We start from the raw sequence: 19,002 nt of genomic DNA, 5'->3' as shown, positions 1-19,002 counted from the left end.
CCCACTAGTTTGAATTAAGGGTCTACACAGCCCTTAATTCGAACTAGCTAGTTCGAACTAGGCTTAATCCTCGTAAAATGAGGTTTACCTAGTTCGAACTAAGCGCTCCGCTAGTTTGAATTAAGTTCGAACTAGCGGAGCGCTAGTGTAGCGCCTGTCAAAGTTAGTTCGAACTAACCTCCGTTAGTTCGAACTAACTCTGTAGTGTAGACATACCCTAACTTGTTAAGGTCATTTTGAATTATGTGCCTATCCTCCAAAGAAGTTGCAACCCCACCCAGTTTGGTATCATCTGCAAACTTAATAAGTGTACTCTCTATCCCAATATCTACATCATTGATGAAGATATTGAACAGTACAGGTCCCAAAACAGACCCTTGCGGAACTCCACTTGTTATCCCTTTCCAGCAGGATTTAGCACCGTTAACAACAACTCTCTGACTACGGTCATCCAGCCAATTATGCACCCACCTTATCGTGGCCCTATCTAAGTTATATTTGCCTAGTTTATCAATAAGAATATCATGCGAGACCATATCAAATGCCTTACTAAAGTCTAGGTATATGACATCCACCGCTTCTCCCTTATCCACAAGGCTCGTTATCCTATCAAAGAAAGCTATCAGATTAGTTTGGCATGACTTGTTCTTCACAAACCCATGCTGGCTATTCCCTATCACTTTATTACCTTCCAAGTGTTTGCATATGATTTCCTTAATTACCTGCTCCATTATCTTCCCTGGGACAGACGTTAAACTGACCGGTCTGTAGTTTCCTGGGTTGTTCTTATTCCCCTTTTTATAGATGGGCACAATATTTGCCCTTTTCCAGTCTTCTGGAATCTCCCCTGTCTTCCATGATTTTTCAAAGATCATGGCTAAAGGCTCAGATACCTCCTCTATCAGCTCCTTGAGTATCCTGGGATGCATTTCATCAGGACCTGGTGACTTGCTGACATCTAACTTTCCTAAGTGATTTTTAACTTGCTCTTTGTTTATTCCATCTTCTAAACTTACCCTCTCTCCGCTTGTATTCACTACGTTAGGCACACTTCCAGACTTCTCGGTGAAGACCGAAACAAAGAAGTCATTGAGCATCTCTGCCATTTCCAAGTTTCCTGTTACTGCTTCTCCCTCCTCACTGAGCAGTGGGCCTACCCTGTCCTTGGTCTTCCTCTTGCTTTTAATGTATTTATAAAAGGTCTTCTTGTTTCCCTTTATGCCTATAGCTAGTCTGAGCTTATTTTGTTCCTTTGCCTTTCTAATCTTGCCCCTGCATTCCCGTGTTACTTGCCTATATTCATCCTTTGTTATTTGTCCTAGTTTCCATTTTTTATATGACTCCTTTTTTATTTTGAGATCATGCAAGATCTCCTTGTTAAGCCAAGCTGGTCTTTTGCCATATTTCCTATCTTTCCTACACAGCGGAATTGTTTGCTTTTGGACCCTTAAAAATACTCTTTGGGCTCTTTGAAATACTTCCAACTCTCCTCAGTTGTTTTTCCCTTCAGTCTTGCTTCCCATGGGACCTTACCTACAAGTTCTCTGAGCTTATCAAAATCTGCCTTCCTGAAATCCATTACCTCAATTGTGCTGGTCTCCCTTCTACCTTTCCTTAAGATCATGAACTCTATTATTTCATGATCACTATCCCCCATACTGTCTTCCACTTTCAAGTTCTCAACTAGTTCCTCCCTATTTGTTAAAATCAAATCCAGAACAGCTTCTCCTCTGGTAGCTTTTTCAACCTTCTGAAACAGAAACTTGTCTCCAATGCAGTCCAGAAACTTATTGGATAGCCTGTGCCCCGCTGTCTAGCCTGTAGTAGACTCCTAGCATAACATCACCCTCATTTTTTCCCCCTTTTAGCTTAACCCAGAGACTCTCTACACAGCTATCTCCTACGTTCATCTCCACTTCAGTCCAAGTCTGTACATTTTTAATATACAAGGCAACCCCTCCTCCCTTTTTTCCCTGTCCTTCCTGAGCAAGCCGTACCCTTCCATACCAACATTCCAATCATGCGTCCCATCCCACCAGGTTTCTGTAATACCAGATGGGCGGGGGGAAGGTAAATGTCTGTGAGCTAATGATATTAGAGGTGATAATTGGGGAAGCTATCTTTGTAATGGGTAAGATAATTAATGTCTTTGTTTAAACTTAGGCGTAAAGTGTCGAATTTAAGCATGAATGACAGGTCAGAGGATTCTCTTTCAAGACCTTTTCAGACCACACTTGAAAGAGAATCCTCTGAACTGTCATTCATGCTTAAATTTGACACTTTACGCCTAAGTTTAAACAAAGACATTAATTATCTTACCCATTACAAAGATAGCTTCCCCAATTATCACCTCTAGACTCATAGACTTTAAGGTCAGAAGGGATCATTATGATCATCTAGTCTGACCCCCTGCACAGTGCAGGCCACAGAATCTCACCCACCCCTCTTAGAATAATCCTCTCACCTATATCTCAGATATTGAAGTCTTCAAATACTTTGAAGGCCCCAAGATACAGGGAATCCTCCAGCTGTGATCTGTGCCCCATGCTACAGAGGAAGGCAAAAAACCTCCAGGGCCTCTGCTAATCTATCCTGGAGGAAAATTCCTTCCCGACCCCAAATATGGCGATCAGCTAAACCCTGAGCATGTGGGCAAGACTCACCAGCCAGAAAGTTCTCTATAGTAACACCTTTCATTCCTCCATTGACCTATTTCCCACTGATAATGAATGGTCAATTAGTTACCAAGATCATGTTATCTCATCAAACCATCCCCTTATCACAGAATCATAGAACTGGAAGAGACACCAGAATGTCATCAAGTCCAGCCCCCTGCTCTAGGCAGGACCAATCCCAACTAAATCAACCCAGCCAGGGCTTTGTCAAGCCGAGACTTAAACACCTCTAGGGATGGAGACTCCACTACTTCCCTAGGTAACCCATTCCAGTGCTTCACCACCCTCCTAGTGAAATAGTTTTTCCTAATATCCATCCTGGACCTCTCCCACCACAACTTGAGACCATTGCTCCTTGTTCTGCCATCTGTCACTACTGAGAACAGCCTCTCTCCATCCTCTTTGTAACCTCCCTTCAGGAAGTTGAAGGCTGCTATCAAATCCCCCCTCACTCTTCGCTTCTGTGAACTAAACAGACCCAAGTCCCTCAGCCTCTCCTCGTAAGTCATATGCTCCAGCCCACTAATCATTTTGGTTGCCCTCCACTGGACCCTCTCCAATGCGTCCGCATCCTTTTTGTAGTGGGGGGCCCAGAACTGGACACAATACTCCAGATGTGGCCTCACCAAAGCTGAATAAAGGGGAATGATGACATCTCTGGATCTGCTGGCAATGCTCCTCTTAATGCAACCTAATATGCCATTAGCCTTCTTGGCTACAAGGGCACATTGTTGACTCATATCCAGCTTCTCATCCACTGTAACCCCCAGGTCCTTTTCTGCAGAACTACTACTTAACCGGTTGGTCCCCAGCTTGTAACTATGCTTGGGATTCTTCGGTCCCAAGTGCAGGACTCTACACTTGTCCTTGTTGAACCTCATCAGATTTCGAGTGGCCCAATCCTCCAATTTGTCTAAGTCACTTTGGACCCTATCTCTTGCCTCAAGCGTATCTACCTCTCCCCCTAGCTTAGTGTCATCCGCAAACTTGCTGAGGGTGCAATCCATCCCCTCATCCAGGTCATTAATAAAGATATTGAACAAAAGCGGCCCTAGAACTGAACCTTGGGGCACTCCGCTAGAAACCGACCGCCATCCTGACATTGAACCGTTGATCACTACTCGCTGGGCTCAGCCTTCTAGCTATCTTTCTATCCATCATACCGTCCATTTATCCAATCCACATTCCCTTAACTTGCTAGTAAGAAGAGACCGTACCAAAAGCCTTGCTAAAGTCAAGGTATATCACATCCACTGACTTTCCCATATCCACCGAGCCAGTTACCTCATCATAGAAGCTAATCAGATTGGTCAGGTACGACTTTCCCTTTGTGAATCCATGCTGACTATTCTTAATCAATTTTCTCTCATCCAAGTGCCTCAAAATGGATTCCTTAAGGATCCCTTCCATGATTTTTCCAGGAACCGAGGTAAGACTGACCGGCCTATAGTTCCCTGGATCGTTCTTCTTCCCTTTTTTGAAGATGGGCACTACATTTGCCTTTTTCCAATCATCCGGGATTTCTCCCGATCTCCATGACTTTTCAAAGATAATAGCCAAAGGCTCCTCAATGACATTTGCCAACTCCCTCAGTACCCTCGGGTGCATTAAGTCCGGACCCATGGATTTGTGTATGTTTAGCTTTTCTAAATAGTTCCTAACCTGTTCTTTACCCACCAAGGGCTGTCCATCTTCATCCCATCTTGCGTCACTTAGCTCAGAAGTCCAGGAGCCGACCTTTTCCGTGAATACAGAGGCAAAGAAAGCATTGAGTACTTCAGCTTTCCCCATATCATTTGACACTAGGTTACCTCCTCATCCATTAGGGGCCACACACCCTCTCTGATCATCTTCTTCTTGTTAACATGCCTGTAGAAACCTTTCTTGTTATCCTTCACATCCTTAGCCAGTCGCAATTCCATTTGTGCTTTCGCCTTCCTGATAACCCCCCGGCATTCTCGAGCTATACATTTAAACTCCTCCCTAGTCATTTGTCCAAGTTTCCACTTTTTGTAACCTTCCTTTTTGTGCTTAAGTTCACCAAGGATTTCCCCTGTAAGCCAATTCAGTCTCCTACCATGTTTGCTTCTCTTGCTATGCGTCGGGATGGTTTCTTTCTGTGCCTTCAATAAGGCTTCTTTAAAATACTGCCAGCTGTCCTCGACTCCTTTCCCCTTCATGTTAGCATCCCAGGGGATTCTGCCCATCAGATCTCTGAGGGAGTCAAAATCTGCTTTTTTGAAGTCTAAGGTGTGTATTTTACTACTCTCTCTTTCCTTCCTTTGGTCAGGATCCTGAAACCTACCATCTCATGATCACTGCTTCCCAGGTTGTCACCCACCTCCACTTCCCCTATTAGTTCCTCCCTGTTTGTGAGCAGAAGGTCAAGCTGCGCATGGCCCCTGGTCGGATCCTTCAGCACTTGTGACAAGAAGTTATCCCCAACTTTCTCCAAAAACTTCCTGGATTGCCTGTATACTGCCGTATTGGTTTCCCAACAGATGTCTAATATCATTAGCTCACAGACATTTACCTTCCCCCCACCCATCCCCCTTCTGTTCTGAAATTTGATTTGTCCTTTTCATATGTGTTCATTTTTTTAATTGTATCCTTTGGTATATATGGTTGTGACTATTTTCTTCCACTATTTGATCTGAGGAAGTGGGTCTGGCCCACGAAAGCTCATCACCTAATAAATCATCTTGTTAGTCTTTAAAGTGTTACATAATCCTGTTTTTTGTTTCAGCTACACCAGACTAACACGGCTACATTTCTATCACTATTCTACAAGAGACAGTGACTGATTTATGAAATTCCTCAGATGGAGGGGGAAACCCACACCCAGCTGAGAATGAGCTGAATCGAATATCTACCAAAGTTAACGAACGATCCTGTAAGCCACAGAAAAACCCATTCGTAGCCATTATTAAACAAACAGGGCCAAGGAACAGCCATTTCAGACAGTGGGATGGAGAATTTCCCAGGCCTCATTCCCAGCTGCCTCCAAATGAACCATAGGAGAAGGAGCTATCCAGGAGTCTTAACTGAGAAAAACATTGCCCAGGGACTACAGCAAGGAGCTTGTATTCTACAGCTTCTCTCTAAGCCTTCTCCAACAGCACAATCTGATCGGCTGTGTCTACACTGGCATGAATTTCCGGAACTGCTTAAAACGGAATACTATTCCGTTTTCAGTTTTTCCGGAAAAGGAGCGTCTACATTGGCAGGCTGCTTTTCTGGAAAAGCCCTTTTTCCGGAAAAGCGCCTGTGGCCAATGTAAACGCGCTTTTCCGGAAAAGACTACTGGGTTGTCTACACTGGCCCTTTTCCGGAACAGTGTTCCGGAATAAGGACTTATGCCCGAGCGGGAGCAGAATAGTTTTTCCGGAATAGCGGCTGATTTTGTACAGTAGCGCATCGTTGCTTTTCCGGAAATTCAAGGGCCAGTGTAGACAGCTTGCAGCTTATTCTGGAAAAGCGGCTGATTTTCCAGAATAAGTGGCCCAGTGTAGACACAGCCATCATGTCTTCATATATTCAGATATCTCTGAGAAGGAGATTCGTGTTACTTCTAACAGGCAATGCATGCATTGCAGATCTGTGAAATGCAATGAATGTTGCTTGTGTCTATCAGTAAGCAAAATGAACAGCACACAGTAATTACAAAATCGTCATTCCCCAGGGAAAAGGAGGGAGACTGGCAGGCTTAATTAAAGCTCTGTCCCTATGGGACTAACCCGTGAAGCAATAAGAAGCATTCTTGGAACGTGGTAAAAATAATGAATGAAAGATAAATGAAATTTGTCTTTAGATCTCACTGATTTTCCTTCTTCCGAGCTCTTTCCTTCGCTGCTCCTGCCTCTTGCACTTTATTCTAAATGTATCCCAATGGAAAATGCACGCTGGAAACAAAAGGCAGGGAGGTTTCTCCTGCATGCCAGACACGATACAAGTCACTTAAGTCTATTAAAAGCAATGTCAGCTTCAGAACTGCAAGGACTGGGGTGCAGTGTGAGCAGCTGAACAAAGAGGAGAAACGCTGCAGTATCACAGGCATTGCCAAAATCATCCTCTCCCTCTGCCCAACATCCCTTAGAGTGCAGAATGGTGCTGCCAGAATCATTATTAGTACCAGCTCTGTGTGTGTGTGTGTGTGTGTGTGTGTGTGTGTGTGTGTGTGTGTGAGAGAGAGAGAGAGAGAGAGAGAGAGAGAGAGAGAGAGTAGGAGGGGGGTGTGTGTGGGAGAGAGAGAGAGTAGGAGGGGTGTACGTGTTTGTGTGTGAGAAAGACAGAGAGAGAGAAAGAGCAGGAGGGGGTTGTGTGTGTGAGAGAGAGAGAGAGTAAGAGAAAGGAAGATTAAATTAGGGAAGTGATCGGAGGGAAAAAGGTCTGAATGTATAGAAGGACAAACTGATTACCAGGCTGAGGCTGGTGTGCTCATCCCACACATCCCACTGTACTCATGACACGGCAGTTCAGCCTCTAGACTCTCCTAATTAGGCCTAACAAACACAGCCACTTTTGGAAGTAGGTGTGCAGATGCCCAGGAGGCACAGCGGGGAGAGGGCGCTCTGGCTCTCTGGGAAGCTGCTGGCCTGGTCAATGGAAGGTCAATGGAAGGTTTCCTCATTGGTTTTTAGTGGGAGCTGGCTCAGGCCTAGCCGACCAATAAGCGCTAGAAAAGATGATCCAGACTCTGAATCGCCTGACCAGCACAAGCTGAATCGCTGCAGAGTCAGCACAAGCAATTGAGCACAAGTGCTCTACCTGCCTGGGCGCAGACTCTGTTGGCAGGGCCATATGTCCGCATCACCCTGAGGCAGACTGCAGGGCTTATAAGGAGGGAGTGCAGGTGCCAAACAACTTGGGTTGCCAGATGGTTTAACCAAAAAAATTGAACATCCCTCCCTGCCCACCACCAAAAAAACCCAACCCAAACCACTGGGGAAAAAATTCTGTTGAGAAAAAAAAGGGGGGAGATCAAAGTTGAGCAATAAACAAACAAACAAACAAACAAAAAACAGCATGGCCCCTTTAAGAAATGCTTCTGAAGCTTTTTGGCCCTAACATTTTAGGTATTCGGTATTTTCTGAATTTTTTTACTGGATGGGAGGTGAAAATACTGGACTGTCCGGGTCAATACCGGATACCAGGAAACCCTACAAACACCAGAATGAGAGCAAACCCCTGCGTTTTACTTGGTTTTACTGCAGCACTATCATAGCTGACCCACGGAGGACAGTGTCCTCAAAGGCTGTGGAGACACAGCCCTCAGCAGAGCTTCCCCCAGCCCCGGCTGACCGTGGCTGTGTCGACAACCCTTTGAACCACTCCACAGCCCTGTTCATTCTCCTTAGCCAATTGGGAAGCGTACGCAGCTGCGGACAGGGTGCAGGAAACCAGTTGTGTGGCCGGAGAGCTTTGTCCACCTGGCACTGTGTGGTGGCTCAAGTGAGTGCGAGCTTGCTCTCCCTCATCATCTCTCTTCTTGGGTCATGACAGACTCAAAGCCAACTTTACAGGCCCAGGGCAGCCCTTCAGCACCGCTTCTTTGGAGACAGTTAATGGCTGTTTATAGAGAAGTGGATCATGGAAGAGTTTTGTAAACCTATTTCTTAAACGTCCCCTGGGGAGCTCGGCTGAACAAATCAGCAGTGAGCATGATAAAATAAACAGCTCCATCAGGCAGTATGTTAATTCAGAGGACTTGCTTCTCCCCAGGTTTCTTTTCCAGCCCTTCTCCCGTTACTGCCCTGAATTTGCTCCCCTGAGGCATTGCACACTGTCACACAGGATGTGCTGTGTCTAGCAAGGTGCTTTCATCCCTTTCTTTCTACCTCTTTTTTGTGTGTCTCCTTTTCTCTACCATTTTCTGCCTCTTCCTGGCCCCCTCACTCTGCCACTTAACTCTTTCTCTCTTTTTTACTTTCATGCCCTTTCCCTCACCTCAGCCTCTGTATCCCTCAACATCCTTTTCAGCCTCTCTGCTTGAACCCTAAATTCCTTCCCAACTCCCATTACCTCCCTAATTTCCAGTATAAGTTCTACATTTCCCATCCTACTGCCCAGGTTTTACCACTCTCTGGACCCACCCACATACGATATACCCCCACCGCAGGGACACCCGTCTATCATGTGTTCCCTTCCACACACCTCTCTAGTGGATTTATATTTTCTTGAGAGGGAGGCTGAGCTAGTCATCTCACTGCTGGGCCATGGTGTTTGCAACAATTTTTCAACAGAGTGGGGACTCTTTCAGCTCTCTCGCATTGTTAGCCAGTAATTCATCAGGTAACTACATAAGTAATGCAAACCCCCAGCCTACGTCCTATCCCTGTCTGTAAACTGGGGCTCCGCCATCTTGCCTGCCAGCACATCGGTAAGTAGGGTTGTCAGGTGTCTGGTATTCTACAGGACAGTCCGGTATTTGCGCTTTTTGTCCGGTAAAAAAAATCAGAGAATACTGGACATGTGCGATGTGCAATGATTTTTCTGATTTTTCCGGCTGCACACCGGGCAGAAGCCTGGCGTGGGCGGGGGGAGTGGCTGGAAGGCGGGGACATGATCGGCGCTGGGAGCCTGTGATTGTGCGGAAGTCAGGGGAGACAGACTCCCAGCCACTTCCTCCACCCCCGCCAGGCTCCTGCGCAATCACAGGCTCCCAGCACCGATGGAGGCCCCGCCTCCCAGCCTGGGAGTCCCAGCTGGGAGACGGGGCCACAATCGCCGCTCTGGGCATCCCAGAATGGGGGGCTTATTATCCCGCGATCCTTTTTTTTTTTTTTTTGCTTGACCAAAAAATACCACGTATCCAGTATTTTTTGGGAGACCATCTGGCAACCCTATTGGTAAGTAGCCTCCCTGCCTCCTTCCCCCGCTCCCAGGCCTTAGCCACAGTGAAGGATCCAGGCTACACCGGGCAAATCTTCTAGTTAGATATGTAATGAAACAAGCGATTAACTGAGTCATTATACATAATGACACATTAAAACTTCTTATGAGAAAAGATTTTACAATGATTCCAGCTATTTTTACCTCCAATTATAAAAATTGGACAGGTTAGTCATCACAACACTGTATGTTAAAAAAGAGAAATTCAATAGCACATACATTTTAAACATACCAAACAAGGGTCTGCTGACATGTTTGTACTTATACTTTCAGGTCAGATATTTTTCATTTTTGTCCTGTACTTCTAGACAACACCAGCAGTGTTTCTTCTGGTTTATGTTATAGTGGTTGCCCCCAGGTAAAAGCTCTATAAATCTGAAGCCCCAGTTTGGTTTAATTAAGGAGTTTTGTTGGAAGGTCAGAATTCACCTCCCTGCTCTGCCATAGATTTCCTGTATGACCTGGGACAAGTCACTTAGGGTACGTCTACACTGCATGGCTATAGCTACCCTGTGTCTACACAAGCCGCCCGTTATTTCAAAATATTTTTCTAAATAACTTTGACTCCTTGTGCACTTTCTCCTCAGATGTTTAAATCCAGACCCAACTTTAGCTTCTTAGAAGAGTATTGTATTTTAGGTTTTTATTAATTATTTGTATTACAGTAGCACCTAGAAGGCCTGTCTGAGTTCAGGGCTCCATTGCGCTAGAAACGGTCGATACACATAATAACAAACAGTCACTGACTCAGAGCGCTTGCAATGTAAATTTAAGATAAGAGAGAGCGTGGGAGGGCAAACAGAGGTGCAGAGAAGTACAGCAGCCCATCCAACCTCACACAGTGGCAGAAAGAGGAATTGAATCCAAGTCTCTTTACCCCTAGTCTAATGCCCAGGCCAATGAATTATACTGCTTCACCTTCAAATGGCTTATTGGCCAATTCTTTGCCTCAGAAAAATCACCTAAATTACTAAAGGTGTTTGCTGATCTGCACTGCCAGAACTTTGCCCTATCTCATTCTCCATCTTTCTACTGTACACTTAGATTATAAGGCCTATTTTGGGTACTTATATGGCTCCCATCACTGTAGCATCTGAGTACCTCATGCTCTTCAGTGTGTTTCTTCTCATGATCCTTCCTCCCTGCACACACATACAGTGAGGCAGAACAGTGGTACTGTCCACATTATATAGATGGGGAATTGAGGCCCAGAGAGACTAAGGGTATTGTCTACACAGCACCCTAAACTGAAAATAAGATACGGAATTTGCGCTACGCAAATTGCGTATATTATTTCAAAACGATTCTGAAATACAGGCAGTCCCCGGGTTACGTACAAGATAGGGACTGTAGGTTTGTTCTTAAGTTGAATCTGTATGTAAGTTGGAACTGGCATCCAGATTCAGCCTCTGCTGAAACTGATCAGTTTCAACAGCGGCTGAATCTGGACACCAGTTCCGACTTACATACAGATTCAACTTAAGAACACCAGGCGTCCCCAAGTCAGCTGCTGCTGAAACTGATCAGCAGCTGATTCCAGGAAGCCCGGGGCAGAGCAACTCTGCCTCGGGCTTCCTGTAGTCAGCTGCTGGTCAGTTTCAGCAGCAGCTGACTTGGGGACGCCTGGGGCAGAGCAGCTCGAGTGCTGCTGGGTTGGTCCAGTAGCATGGCCGCTCCTCGGCGCTACTGGACCAACCCAGCAGCACCCCAGCTGCTCTGCCCCAGGCGTCCTGATTCAGCCGCTGCTCAAACTGATCAGAAGCAGCTGAATCAGGACTCCTGGGGCAGAGCAGCTGGGGTGCTGCTGGGTTGGTCCAGTAGCGCCAAGGAGTGGTGCTGCGGGACCAACCGGCAGTGCCCCACCTGCTCTACCACAGGCCCCGGGCTTTGCTCCATGTCTCCCTGGTCTGCTGGGGGGGGGGGGGCACTAGCTGCGTCCCCCCCTAGCAGACCAGGGAGATGCGGAGCAAAGCGGCGGAGGACCCAGGCCGGATCGCGGCGCTTCCAGATCAGCGCCGCGATCCGGCCCGGGTCCTTCGCCACTTTGCTCAGCATCTCCCTGGTCTGCAGACCAGGGAGACGCTGAGTAAAGCGGTGGAGGACCCGGGGCCGGACCCCCGGCACTTCCAGATCAGCACTTTCAGATCAGCGCCGCGGGTCCGGCCCGGGTCCTCCGCCGCTTTGCTCCCCGTCTCCCTGGTCTGCTGGCTCCCCCAGCAGACCAGGGAGACGGGGAGCAGCTTTTCTCGCCCCGAGGAGGCGGGCGGCGGGACCAGGTGTCCCGCCGCTCCAGTCCTCCGGGGCGAGAAAATCCCCGTTCGTAACTGCGGATCCGACATAAGTCGGATCCGTGTAACTCGGGGACTGCCTGTAGCTTATTTTGAAATCTGGCACATATACACAGCCCCAAATGTCGAAATAATGTGCTATTTCAAGCCATCCCTTAACTCCTGGGCAACGAGGTTTACCGGGATGGCAAAATAGCGCGACCGTTATTTCGAAAAATATTTTGAAATAACAGGCGGCTTGTGTAGACGCAGGGTAGCTATAGCCGTGCAGTGTAGATGTACCCTAAGTGACTTGCCCCAGGACATACAGGAAATCTATGGCAGAGTAGGGAAGTGAATTCTGACCTCCCGACAAAACATAAGACTGAGGGAACCTTTGAAAACAGCCTCTGAATAGATATAATGTTGTTATAAGGGGCTGGTGATTAATTGTTCTCCATGTTCACCAAGGGCAGGACATAAATTACTCAGTTTAACTTGCAGCAAGATAGATTTAGGTTAGATATTAGAAAAAACTATCCTACTATTAGGCTGGCTTAGCACTGACCTAGGCTTTCAAAGGAGGCTGTGGAATTCCACCATTAAAGGTTTTTAAGAGCAGGTTAGATGAACACCTGTCAGGGATCATCTTCCTGCCTCATTGCATGGGGCTGGCTTCCAGCCCTACATTTTTATAATTCTATGTCTCAGGATGGATCTGTAACCACTGGACCATCCTTCCTCTCCTACTTAGAAAGTGCCTATCATACAATATAATAATACATAATGAGCTGAGAATGTGGCCATTTGTGGTTCAGTACAGAAAGAAGTTGTATGATTGGGAAGAAAAAGGGATCGTTCTACTCGAAGGACAACCGAGAACATGCCTGCACTAGTGCTCAAACATTGGGTTTGCTTTATTTCTGGGCTCTTGAATTGTTGCTATCCACAAGAATAATCTTTCAACATTACATAGACCTGTCATTTCCAGCACACTCTCTTATGAAACTACAGGGCCACAGATTTAGAACTGTCCAATTGCTGAGAAATTAAGGGTGGTATAAAGTACTGCCAATGGCCAGTAAATAGTGCTAAAATAATTCTCCTTGCATGCATGAATGCATGCATCTAGAGCAGCAATGTCTGTAAGAGAGAGAAATTCCCCTTGCATTGTGCTCTGGGGTCTTAAATTGAGAGTTTTGCAAAGGAAAGTGTGACCATTACTTCTAAAATAAGAATCTCGTCCTTCATATTTCATTAATTTAGACATAAGAAGTTTTTTTTCCCCATCAGGCCAGATCCTAAAGTTTTATTCAGTTTATACACTGATGAAGCTCCCAATGTTTGCAAAGGGATATATGCCTATATAAAGTTACAAAAACCTCACAGAAGGACAGAATATGGCATATTTAGGGTATGTTTACATTTGCACTTGATCGACAAAACTTTTGGTGTTCACAGGTGCTTAACACACCCTGCTCACGTGAACAATGGAATTTTGCTGTGGCAAGCGAAAGTATAAATGCTACAAAATCCCGTTATGGGGGGGTGGATGTATTTTGTTGGCAAAAGTGCAGACAAACAGCATTCACACAAGCTGACTTTTAGCGACAAAGCAGCGTCAGCTTTGTAAGCTCTGTTGCTAACATCTGCACAGTGTAGACCTACTCGTATGCATGGGAGTAATGCCTTTCCCCATGAGTGATCCCACGGATTTCAATGAGATACTACTCAGTGGAATATGGTAGAATCTGGCCCTGAGAAAAGACTTCGGGATTTGTCCTAGCAAAAGAAAAAGGGCTTTCCTTTTCTGATTGCTTCATGATATCGCAACAGGCCTGACTCTCATCTCCCCTCCCTCTGAATTTCCACCGAGCTCCTTGCGGAGCTGAATGTCACCAGTCAGAAACCAGGCTCAATATCAGATGTTATTTAAAGCTTACATTAGCATATTGCCAGCTGGCCTGAAGCAGGAACAGGGCCCCGCTGTGGGGAGCATGGTACCTACACAGATGAAGATATGGTCCTTGCCATATAGGGTTAGGACATAAGTTACTTGTTTGCAGTGGAACCACTGAAAGGATAGCCCAGGAAGTACTTAAAAGCCGACACCGGGGCTTTGCTCTTTGAGCGCTAGTACCGCACATGTGTGACAATGCAAGGTGCTCACCCGCAGACCCCAAGGACTTCAAAGCAAGACATTAAGGGGAAGGGGAGGGTGGGCTGGAGTGCGGCGTTATCACCTGCTGTTTCTCTATCTCCTGTGGACAGCTCGCCATTGATCCCATTCTCTTTGGTTCTAGAGTACGTGCCCTGTTGCCCATATCCTGCTTCCTCGTCCTCTCTGTAGGGAAATCCATTGGCACTTCTGACCAGTCCGGCACCTGCGCCAGCTTGCTCCTTAATTTCAGGAGAATGCGGGTGTGACGATGCCTCCGTTAGCTGACTTGAAGTCCAGTGCGGTGCCTTGGCTTCATCTTTCCTGTTATCGGCCATCTTCCCTTTTTGTCTCTCTCCTGTAACGACAGCAGGTAAGATCAATCAGCCGCGATCAAGGGATGGTTTCCCGGGCTCGCGCTTCACAACTCTAGCACAACACATATGCATTTCCCAACCACATTGCCAAGGGATCCCAGATGACAGCCAGGAAAAGGGTCTAAAAGCAAATCAAAGTTCACGCAGCACGAACTTAAAAAAAAAATCTTCACATTTATCAGACAGATTCAGATTGACTTCAATAGATTACACAGATTTCTGCCACTCCTTTCTTGATGGCAGATCTTTCAAGTTTTTGTTGCAGTGATTTATTTTAGAAATTGGACACAAATAATGGCAAATGAATCATTCCTCGTGGAAACAATGACATCACCTGGTGATGAAGGAGGAGAATGTGATAGTGACTCTTCTGCTACAGTTATTATTAATTATTAGTGGTAATGCAGTACCACTTAGCAGCTCCCGTCATGAACCAAACAAAAAGATGCCCCCTCACGCCAAAGGGCTGATACTATACTGATAGACATGGTAGAAACAATATTTGTGAATATTCATTTGGATTCTGAACCTATGTTTGTTTTTACCACATTTAGATCCTTTCTTAGTCACGATTTTCAAACATCCCCCCCCTCCTTTTTTTTTTCTTTTTTTGTTCAATAAATGTTTTGGGAATAGTTACTCTTCATGCAGCCCAATTGGAAATAAAGGTATTTATGCATGAACACCAATAATATATCGCTATTTCTCATCTGCTATTCTCCTATTCAAAGTGTGTCAGTTCATCCCATCTGGAATGGGAAAGCACCATGGGACTTTGGCTTTGTCTCACTGCACAAAAAAGTGGGATTTTGTATCAAGAGTTAGAGGTCTTAATGGACAGTCCTAGTAGAGACAAGGTATTGTAGTTTTTACTAAGGAAGACATAGGGTTGATCTTGATTAATTAACTAGCTATGTAAAAGCTAAACATTACTTATACCTTGTTTCTTAGTTTAAAAAAAAAGTGTTTCTAGCATCAGTTAAGACAAAGACAGAGTTGGCCAATCACAAAGAGCAAACAGTCTAAGAAAGGAGTTTGTGAACAACTGGAAATTCCTTGTTAAAACTATTCTGTAGATAATTAGGATAAACAATGCGTTCACAGATATCAGGATCAGTTTGCACCTGGCTTTCAAACAGAACAAAAGGCGAAATGTATCTGATAATGTATACACAACAAATAATTTCAACCACTATTCATACACTGGCACTCTGAGTTATTAATTTTTCTTTTAATGAAAAATCATGTTGAAATAAGAATATTAGTGTTCATTTACAATAACAAAAATCAGTCACTAGTTTTAAACCCCATATAAAAATGACTAACGTGTATACTCACCTGCAGAAATGTAACACCATACATTAGGTACTAGATAGCATATGTCAGCGGGGAACATTGATTCAGTAAAGACCTATAATATTTTCGCTTTGCTGTAGTGAAAATGGGAAGCTTAGGAAAAACACATGGTGCATTTCAGATAAACAAAGGGACTTATGCAGCAAGTCAGCACAGAAATATGATATTGTTTTATATTAAATAGAACTTGCCCTATGCTTTCTCACAGAGCCAATGCTAGGCCTAAGCGGACTAAGCATTCTAGGGGAGCCCCCTATTTGCTTTGTATTATTATTATTTTCATAAGAACTTGGCTGTTTCACAACTTTCTCCTCCTCCTTTATTCTCTATTGTAAGTCACACCAAATTAGGTTTCTTGTTGAAGAGATTTCAGCTCACACGACGAGTGCCACAAAGCCATGATGCAGTCATCACAAGATAAGCAGCACCCTGGAAAATGTTATTGGTGGCATTAACAAAGAGAACATACAAGCAGGAGCCCTTCTGTATTTGAGACAGTCCTCTGCCTTTAATTCTTTTCACAATATGAAATTACAAACATTTTGTGATCAAAGCTCTTTCCAGAAACATGAGCATATAAGGCAAAGTCTTCCCTGTGGAGATAACACATTAACATGTGGCAAAAATCAATGGAGTTCAGTAAGGAGGGTCATGTATCTGAGGGCAGCATGTAGCCTGTTCTGTTAAAAAATACAAACTCAGCTGTGTTCCTTTATTAAAATGAACAAAAGCTAACAGAAATATTGACTCAAAGATTTCATCCATCCATCCATGGTACTTAGGGGAAGATCCAAAGCCCTTTGGGGTTAATGAGAGTCTTTCCATTGAATTCAAAGAGCTTTGGATCTGACCTATGTATCACATTCTACTCCAAGAGGTTATTGTCTAGAAAAGTGAACATAATATCAAGAATCATCATGTCAAGAAAGGGTTTACACAATAGCAAATACAGGGGAAGAGTTTCTGACCATCATTTTAATAAAGGTAATGGTTACAGTCGCAATTCTAATGCTATTCTCTCTGAGTGTCCTTTCCCCTTCAAGTTTTACACAGTTTTCATTCCCTTCAGTTTCTGTGGGAAGGGTATTTGCATTCTTATCCGTGCTACAGAGAGTCCTCTCTGAAAGTAACAGAAGTGCTTTCATCTTTACAAGTAAATACAGTGGGTGGGTTTCAATGGGAATTATCTGTATCTGGGGGCAGAACTTGGCTCAGTGTGCATAATAGATGGTTAGAGAGTGAAACATGGATGAATTCATTCTAGACTCTGTTATTCATAAAGTGCTCTTACAGTTTATAATGCTAGTAGAAACACTGGGAGTGAGTCACAATACTTCTTTGTATTCACTTCAGGGACGACTACAACCCTCAATGTACAAAATGCATCCCTTATACAAATGGATAGACTCAGAGCGCAGGAGGCATCTTGTCATGCCCACGTGCACTTTTTATCGTGCTATGTTTTTGCTATTGAATTGATTTAATTCGATAGCAAATTAATTAATCAATGAGTTAATTCAATTAGTAACACAGGAAAAATGCAAAGCGGTTAATCATGGTGGCAGTGTTTAAATAATTTTCTGTAAATATATGAAAAGAATAAAAGGGACCATCAATCATATAGTTAAAACACATCATTAGTAGAGATTTTTAAAGGCAGTTTGCCTTTTACACTATAGTTTTCTGTTGCCTTTCTGAACTCCTATGAAAGCATGTGAAAATTACAAAACCAGACAGCGCATCCCTTGAAATGTCGTTTCCATGGTTAAAATGAATTGTGACATTTATCACCCCTCACTGTTCTCTGATTCCCATGTTAGCTAATTAGGAAGTACAATCTTAAGGGCATATTCTCTCCCTTCTTTGTGCAAGTGCCCAGGTCTGGCCGGGTTAGGAGAGGAGACTCAGAGGCCTCCCACCAGCGCTCCCTGGGCCTGGCGATGCGGGGAGAGTCCAGGGCTGTGTTGCCCGGCCCTGATGGTGCCCCAGGGGAGGAATGTGGTAGTGGGGTTTCCACACACACCCTGGGCAAGTACAGGGGGCGAAGGCCAGAGGTGAAGGGTTTTGGGTATGGGGGCCACTTACCTGGGCCGGTGGTCAGCAAGATGATGAGCCCCATCCCCGTCTGGCCATTCCCTTCCTGATATGGCTGCCCCAAGTAGTATCTCAGCAGCGTAACTATCCCTGCCCCTTGCTACCCCCAGAGGTGACTATCGCATCCCTCTGATCAGTCCCCTCCCTTGTCATGTTACAGAAAACAATCAGATTCCAGGCACCTCCCATTCTCCTGCCACAACCAAATCCTTGCCTTGCTTTAAGTTAGGAGAAGAGGAATCTACATACCAAATTTGAGGGTCCTAGCTGTTACTGTTTAGGAGGAAAAACTATAGCTCATCCTCGCTAAAAGTCCAAGATACGTTCCAAAAAATTTGGACTTATAGTGAAACAACTTAAAGTGGGGAATTTTTTTTCCCACAGCTGACTTCCAGTTGCATAATTTTTTTGCGTGCGACTTAATAGTGGGGAATGGGAGGACTTATAACGCATCAGTTCCTACGAACGTTGACTTTAGTGCGGAACAGATGTATACCGGGGCGACATAACAGGGACGCCCTGTATTTCCCTAGGAGGGTGGTGAGGCACTGGGATGGGTTCCCTAGGGAGGGGGTGGAATCTCCATCCCTAGAGGTTTTTAAGTCCCTGGCTGGGATGATTTAGTTGGGGTTGGTCCTGCTTTGGGCAGGGGGGGTTTATGATTCCATGAATGTAGTGATAGTGGGAGAGTCTGTATTGACAGAATTAGCTATACAAGCCCTCTGCTTACCTACAGAATAGCCATCCGGGAGAGGAGTCAGTGGTGAAGTAGCAATGACACTGGACTGAGACATGAGAGCGCTCAGTTCACATCCCTGCTCAGTCACATTCCCCGTCCTGGGACCAAGCACTTTATTGCTCTGTGACTCAATTCTCCAGTCTTAGAATGGAGGTAATTTCATGCCCTTTCTCTCTCTCGTCTATTTAAAAGGTAAGCTCTTGAGGACAAGGATTCTCTTGTGCTAGTGTATGTACAGCACTTAGCCCAGTGGGGCCCTATCTCACCGGGACTCTCTGGGCACTACTATATTACATCTACATGACCTGGAATAGGTACAGTCCTATCAAAACATTGCTCTGAACCCTTGTACCTTTAACAATACAAGGTAATGAAACCACACTGTGCAAAGCCAGAAATAACTCTGGGGTTAATTCTTTCTGATGTTAACTCTCCTGCAATGTGT

At 45.0% G+C, this 19,002-nt stretch overlaps 1 protein-coding gene across 16 annotated transcripts in view; it reads right to left on the bottom strand.

Moving 5' to 3' along the window:
* Positions 1-19,002, bottom strand: part of MAP2 (microtubule associated protein 2) — a 331,690-nt gene that overhangs the window by 89,061 nt on the left and 223,627 nt on the right. For all 16 annotated transcript variants that reach the window (XM_089779819.1, XM_075933895.2, XM_089779816.1 and 13 more), the window contains one exon: positions 14,077-14,349. In XM_089779819.1, coding sequence (XP_089635945.1) covers positions 14,077-14,329 — 253 coding nt within the window. In that variant the 5' untranslated portion in view covers positions 14,330-14,349. The remainder of the gene's footprint in view (positions 1-14,076; positions 14,350-19,002) is intronic.

This window comes from Pelodiscus sinensis, chromosome 7 (genome assembly GCF_052426305.1).
Source record: "Pelodiscus sinensis isolate ZL-2025 chromosome 7, ASM5242630v1, whole genome shotgun sequence".
NCBI classification, from domain to species: domain Eukaryota; kingdom Metazoa; phylum Chordata; order Testudines; family Trionychidae; genus Pelodiscus; species Pelodiscus sinensis.
This window is presented reverse-complemented; position numbering and strand designations above follow the sequence as displayed.